The sequence below is a fragment of the Solanum dulcamara genome, chromosome 5 (genome assembly GCF_947179165.1).
Source record: "Solanum dulcamara chromosome 5, daSolDulc1.2, whole genome shotgun sequence".
NCBI classification, from domain to species: domain Eukaryota; kingdom Viridiplantae; phylum Streptophyta; class Magnoliopsida; order Solanales; family Solanaceae; genus Solanum; species Solanum dulcamara.
Genome location: NC_077241.1, coordinates 75783297 through 75790504, shown reverse-complemented (window position 1 = coordinate 75790504; position 7208 = coordinate 75783297). Strand labels below are relative to the sequence as shown.

The 7208-nt window shown below is 34.7% G+C and overlaps 1 protein-coding gene across 1 annotated transcript; it reads right to left on the bottom strand.

Annotated features, from left to right (window-relative positions):
- Nucleotides 1–700: 700 nt before the first annotated feature.
- On the bottom strand, nt 701–1623 carry LOC129888538 (auxin-responsive protein SAUR36-like). Its single transcript, XM_055963498.1, has one exon. It carries the CDS (start codon nt 1339–1341, stop codon nt 880–882), a length of 462 nt encoding a protein of 153 aa, XP_055819473.1. The 5' UTR covers nt 1342–1623; the 3' UTR covers nt 701–879.
- Between the last annotated feature and the right edge of the window lie 5585 nt (nt 1624–7208).

The following is a 7208-nucleotide window of genomic DNA, read 5'->3' as shown; positions in this document are numbered from 1 at the left end:
TACATTGTGCCTATGGTAAAGCCCATGTGATGGGTTTAAAGGACTTATAGTAATCCTAGCCTAAACACCTATTATATGCATCAAGGTTTTAGATTAAATGTACTTCAAGAATTGAATGATGAATATGCAGATGAAGGTGAGACGTCACAACAATTTAGTCAATTATGCCATCAATATCGAGTGTGAATTAAACATGTCCATGTCAATGTATTTAATATGCACATATTGCTAGGTCAATAAACTCGAACCCAAGGTAAAGTCAATGGAGGTCCAAATTTCCTATGCTGCCCAATAACATGGAAGATTTCAAAGTAAGCCAAATAGAATTAAGGAAGTAACTTTGCAAGTCTGCCACTCAAAGTGCGGCCTGGTCAACGGATGAATTTGCTTAAAAGTTGCACAATAAATTCCACGAAATAGATACGTGTCGATCAATTCAGTAAATGTCCCAATTTGAAATTCATAGAAAAATAATAGAAAAATATGAAATTTAAATGTTATAATATGAAATTCATAGAAAAATAATAATTTAAATGTTATTTTGATTATTAATTCTATTAAATATTGTTCTACTCGACAACATACACCTATAAATCAACTCAGCATTAAAGTGTATTTTAATATAAAAAAATGAATAATTCAAGCTATAGGTAAATAAAATAACATTATGAAATTAATGTTGAGAAATTGAAGAAAAATATAATAGTTTAAGCGTGAGTTTATAACTGTATCTGAAAACTACAAGCATTTGAGAATTGGGCGGGAAAATTAACAAAAAATTGTACAAATAGTTCCTTTCACACCAGAGATATTTGACATCACTAATCTTTTGTTTCTAACAAATAAATACAGTAACATAAACTAAACCACAGTTCATCACTACTTGTGCCTCCAGCTCACCTCTCCACGACAGTTTCCACCACCGCCCGTGGCGGCGATTCTTGATTTGACGTTCTCAAATTCGGATATCCGACAGGGTATTTGGATCCCACCCGAATGATTATACCCATAAACCATCTCTGCTTCCTTCAACAATTCAGCAAACAGAGGATGATTAAAGTATATCACAGGCACCATCATTCTGCACGTGTCATCTTTCTTTTCACCCACGTACACAACCAAGTGCCCTTTCGGTACACTCACCTGCTTCGGAGCAATCGGTTCTTGACCGACTCGGATGTAACCCGAATGGTGTTTCCCAAAACAGAGTCCTTTTGCTCTCTGTTTCAGCAAATGTCCCAAATTACAGACTTTTGAAATTTCTCTGCTGAAAATTCTTCTCCGATGAACAAAAACTCTTAATAGCTTCCGCCCAAGTTTAAAACCCGTCAATTTCTTCATAACTCGATCAAAATTAGCAAAACTCTCGCCGATTTTTAAAAAAATGGATTAATCACAGAGCATTTCAAGAATTGGTGAATGCGAATATTTGAGAAGATTTAGGTTCTTTCAATGAAAATCTGAAATGGGTGTAGAATTTTTCTGTTGATCGGTTATGTTTTCTTATAGAGAGAAGCAAATAGTTAGAGAGATTCTTGGAATCGAGGAAGTAAATGTAGAATGAGTTTTCCTTTTATGAGAGTTCAGTTATAGCAAGTCAAAAGGGGAATGGTCGGCACATGTCATGAGAAAAATGAGTAGATTTTTTTTGCGTGTGATACACAAGTAAAAAAATAATATTATTTTAATATTTTATATAAATAATCTATCTAAAATAAATACTTTGGAAGGTAGGTAAGGGCTAATTGAGGGTGTTACGTGGGTATTTTTGAGAATTCAATAACTTTTATGTGAATTCTATATTTATTTTTAAAAAAATTCAGTAAATATATACGAATACTAAGTTGAAAACACATAAATAAAATGTGTAATTAATCTAGTGGAAGTGCTGGTGAAATTAGTGGGTTGTCATTGAGTAGTTCTAGTGAGGTTGTCAGTAACCAACTAATTGACAGCTATGTATACAACCAACTTGTATTCATTGTAACATAATTAAATGATCAATAGAATGGATTATCTCCTGCTCTTCTCAATACTCTCTATATATAACATCTGAATTCTTAGTTTCAGCAATGCAGGAGTTCAATTGTGTATAATTAGACATGGTATCAGAGCAACGATTATCATTTTCGTTGTAGTTCACTGTGAATTTTAATTTTGTTTTGAGTTCGTCATGGTAGTTCATGAGGAAACTGCATCCATAGAAGCACCACATGTTGTTGTTGTTGATCATCATCCCCCGTTGCTTCTTCAAGCTTCAGATACGCTAGGAGCAGTCATAATTCCAATCAAGCTTACAAGATCAGAGAATTATATGCTATGGAGTCAATCGATGAAGCTTGCTCTTCGAGGAAAAGGCAAGCTAGGATTCATCGATGGAACATGTGCGAAGCATCAGTATAGAGGAGAATTGGCTGAGTTATGGAAAAAGTGCAATGCGATTATTCTGTCGTGGATTGGTTGTACAGTGATTGCTGAGCTAATGCCAACTATCCTGTATGCATCGCATGCTAAGCAAGTTTGAATCGAGTTCAAGGAGCGTTTTGATCGATCAAATTTGAAGAGAATCTATCATCTTTGGACTGAAATTGTAATATTACGACAAGGTATGGATTCTGTAACTACTTACTATTCGAAGTTGAAAGAGTCATGGCATGAATTAAATATTATAGCACCACTGCCTCACTGCGACTATGAGGAATCACATCCCTAACTTGAAGCTGGGAGTTCTAGATATTTTCCACCCTCCAGGTTGAGGGGGAGTATTAAAACTAGCTAGAGTTAGTTAGTTACTAGCTAGAGTTTGAGCCTGTTTGGATAGGCTTAAAAAAAGTAACTTTTATGTATAAAGTGCTTTTAGAACTTTGAAGTGCTGAAAGTTATTTTTATAAATAAGCAGTTGAGTGTTTGGATAAAGTGCTTATGATGTGAATTTTAGGGTTAAAAGAATAAAAAAAGGTAGTTTGAGAATTTAGTTAAAATATAAAGGATATAAAAGTAATTTCCATGGTCAAAGAAAATGACTTTAAGCACTTTGGAAAAAAAAGTTAGAAATCCTAACTTTTCATTTCTGACTGACTTTAAGAACTTTATGGCTTAAAGTCAGCATTAGGCAAACACGTCCAAAAGCTAAAAAGGGGCTTTAAGTTGGTTTTGACCAACTTAAAGCCAATCCAAACGGGCACTTAGTTTGTTAGGGTGAGTGCTGGTGGAATTAGTGAGTTGTCATTAAATAGTCCTAGTGAGGTTGTTAGTAACCAACTTGTATTCATTGTAACATAATTGAAGGATCAATAGAATGGATTCTTTCCTTCTTTTTTCAATACTCTACATGCATAGCATCTGAGTTCTTAATTTGAGCAATGTAGGAGTTCAATTGTGTATAATTTGAGGGGAAGTAACTGAACTTGATAGGCTCTACAACCCTATCGGTTGAGTGTTCAAATTCCTAGATTTTTATTTTGCCTTCATAAATTTTTAAATGTGAGATATATGTGAACGTTTTTTTTCTATTTTCAATATAAGAAAATGTTTCACAATTTTTTTGACCAACTAACGTGAAGAAATGATTAAAAATGTAAGTATGCTTTTAGATCTCATTTATCTTTATCACTCTAATAAGGTCATCTTAAGCCGAAATTAATACTTCCCTTCGAATTTTAGTTGATTAAAATTTTCCTACAAAAAGATTTATACAACAACAATCCAGTGAAATCCCACATCGTGGGATCTGGTACAAAAAGATTTATAAGGGGAAGAAAAAAAAATCTGCATTATAACAAAAGGGAATAACAATGTAGCAAAATATTGAGTTGGTAATATAAATGGAATATGCTGGAGCCTGGACCATAAAAGATTTAAATCTCTTATACAAGATTGTTCACAATAAAAATGTTTCTCTCATTTTTGGCATGTCCTTTAGGTCCCCCAACCTTTAATTTGTCATTCTAATCTTTTTTTCTTTTTCTTCTTTTCTGAATAAAGGGAAAAGTGTGAACTTTACCTCAATATCAAAATAGCGACATTTTGGTATTTTCCTCCAATTTTTCTCAATAGGGTATTAGATGGTTGCCACTTGTACAATAAATAATCCAAAGGTCTTGATTTATTTTACCCCTACACAGTGACTAATTGTAGTTAAGGTATGGACCAATTGATCATTAATCATAATTAACATTGCAGATTGGTAGAAAATAAGATTCTTTATTCTATGTGATGATGAAGATGTAATTAATTAGATAGGAAGTTGCATGTGTGTCCTAAGTGTTAGTTCACTAAGTTGTGATTAGTAATAGTATTAATTAATTAAGCTGGTCATTGATCCTTGTCTTCATTTACCCAAACCCAGATAGATTATGAATTTAATCTTATTTTAAAAAAATATATATTGATGTCCTATTAAGCAACTTCATTACGAAAAAATGCTAGTTTGCACACGAGCTAAAAACAGACAATTGTTGTATTGCATAGAATTATTACGCCAACTTGTCTTGCCAACACCATGCAGCCATCTGGAATCTTCAGTCATTTCCACACAATTTTGTCTTTTATTAAACATTATGGAATATTTTACTAATGTCCTGTCAGATCGAGAAGAATTTTAATGATTGACAAAAAAAGAAACAGATAGCTATAACATGTTCTTTTCAAATCGAGTCCAATTGGGATAAGAAGAAAGTCAATCACGCGAAACAGAAGTATTAAGGTGGTAGATGGAGAACGTTTATGATCTGTCTAGTTGAATAAAATTTTCTTTCTTAAGAGGATTCCTACAAGGAAAGGGAGACAGTAAAAGGACAACTATTCCAACTCAAATAAGGAGAGGTCTTGCAATTCTATAAGGAAAGGAAAGTAGTAAAAGGACACCGACATCGACTCAAAGAAGGAGAAGTCTTGCGTCTATAAATAAAGAAAGGTTTTCACAAAGAACCTTGCGCACTTACATAGAGAGAATCAAGCTGAACAAATTCAAGTAAGAGAGAGTTCATATTTGTGAGAGTTCTAATTGAAGATTCAAGTGCAGCCAACACAAGAAAACGAGATTGAAGAACCTAATCCATAAGTTTATGCTTTATAGTTCTTAATTCAAGTTTGCTTGTAATGCGTTTTATCGAGTTGTTTTTAAACACTTTTTAGATCCAGTGAGTTATAAATTGGAGTATGAATATAGTTTTCAAGTTGGGCAACTTGAAGACTTGGTAACATAAACCTTGGGAGGTTTGTGTTGAAGTTTAGGGATTATAGTTAGTTCCTAGGATTGCAAGAGTTGTAATCTGAATTCATAACTTGAAGTTGATTCAACAATCACGAGTGATCTGCAATTAAGTGACTACTGGCTAGGTGCTGTGCTTTTATGAGTGATGTGGCAAGTGATCAAATATATCTATATGGTACGTGGAAGAATATATATATATATATATATATATATATATAGTTGTTATGAGTATATATATATATATACAGAGAATTAGGGAATTGGTCGGCACATACGATAGAAATGACCAGACTTTGTTCGAGGGACAAGGAAGAAGGGTGATCTGCTGAATAGTCGCTACGATGCTTCACTACTCTATTGGTAAAAACAACAGGAATTTCGAGTAACACTACTCTCTCATTGCAATTTGTTTGTTTGATTTGACTTGACACAAATTTTAATAGAGCAAATAAGACACTTGAATTTTATAGTCTAAAATAAAAGGTACATAAAATATATTTTAATCATATGAATTTAAATATGTCAACAGACTAAAATAGAAAGTAATATATAAACAAATTGAAATAAAGAGAGCATAATTGTTTCAACTTCATAAATGGCTTTCATTATCGAAAACATTATTAGGTTTGATGTGAGTTTATAAATATATGTCCAATTAAAAGTGTGTTAATTTATTATTGCTTTTTGTACTTCATGTGTTTGGTGTGTAGATCTAATGCGACGTGAAAGGTAGGACTAAAGGAGAGGATATATATACTACCTTCATAAAGTTTCAGCTCAAACGGAGAATTGGAAACGTTAGTCGAGCGACTTGGAAAATGATAACAGTCTCCAAGGCTCTTAATGAGGTCCTATCTCTATTGCTAGTCTGTGTATATTATGTCTTGTTTGGGTTTGTTTGCTGTATTACTGCAGGTGTTTGGAGTGATATAGCAGCACTCTTCAACAACAAATACATAGAGAAGAGCACAAATACATCCTCCAAACCCCTTGCAGCCTCTAAGCCTCAGCAGGGCAGCAGGTGCAGGGTGAGGGGTATCATGTGGGCCTGTCCAAAGGCTCCCAAAATTTGCAGGATTGTAGCTTATGTTTTTTTTGACAAGGCCCAAGAAATTTCAGCCGAAACGGACAATTAGAAACGTTAGGCGAGCGAGCTTGAAACAATCAGCTGTCTTAAAATTAAAAAGGAAGAATTTTGCTAAATTGAAGCTCCATCTTGGGAAACAAGCCTTCAAACTTTGCATGGATAAAGGAGAGAATATATATGCAAACTTCAGAAAGTTCCAGCTCAAACGGATAAGAGGAGACGTTAGTCGAGCGACATGGAAAATGCTAACAGGCTCCAAAACTCTCTTTGAGATCCTTTCTCTTCTATTAACCTGTACAGGTCCTTGCTTGTCTTTGGTTATTTGCTGTGTAATTGCAGGTTGTTGGAGATATACACCAGCATGCTCTAACAACAAATACATGGAGGACAACACTGCTACAGGACTCTCCATGACTGAAACAAAAGGAGTGTGCAGAAATGGAGCCCCCTATTGTTTTTGGTACTTGTTTGGTTGTATGTATTCCTTTGTTTGTTTTTGTTTAGGTGCAATAACTAATGGGGAGCCACACACAAGCAACTTGAACCAGATCACAAGAGAGGATCCTCTGTTCTGTGAAGCATGCTCCAACACAAAATTGGAGCTGCACACAAACCTTCAGCAGTTTCTCCACTCCATCCATGAACTCTCTAAAAGCTCAACACTTGCAGCAGCCCATTGTGCAACCCCTGTCCTGCTGGCTCCTGGTTGTTGTGTAGCTGCAGGTACATCAACAACTGGAGAGCTATTCCATCAGAAATTGGAGAGCTATTCCAAGAAGTCTAACCACCTCAAAACAAAGACCAACAAGCAGCCTAGGGAACCTGCAGCCATCACTAAGAGTCCTACACAAGGACTGTGCAGAGCAGCAACTTCCTTCTGGATTTTGTGGTTGTTTGGTTGTTTGT

Coding starts and splice junctions, on each gene's coding strand:
- LOC129888538 (XM_055963498.1), bottom strand. CDS start 1,341: ATGAAGAAATTGACGGGTTTTAAACTTGGGCGGAAGCTATTAAGAGTT.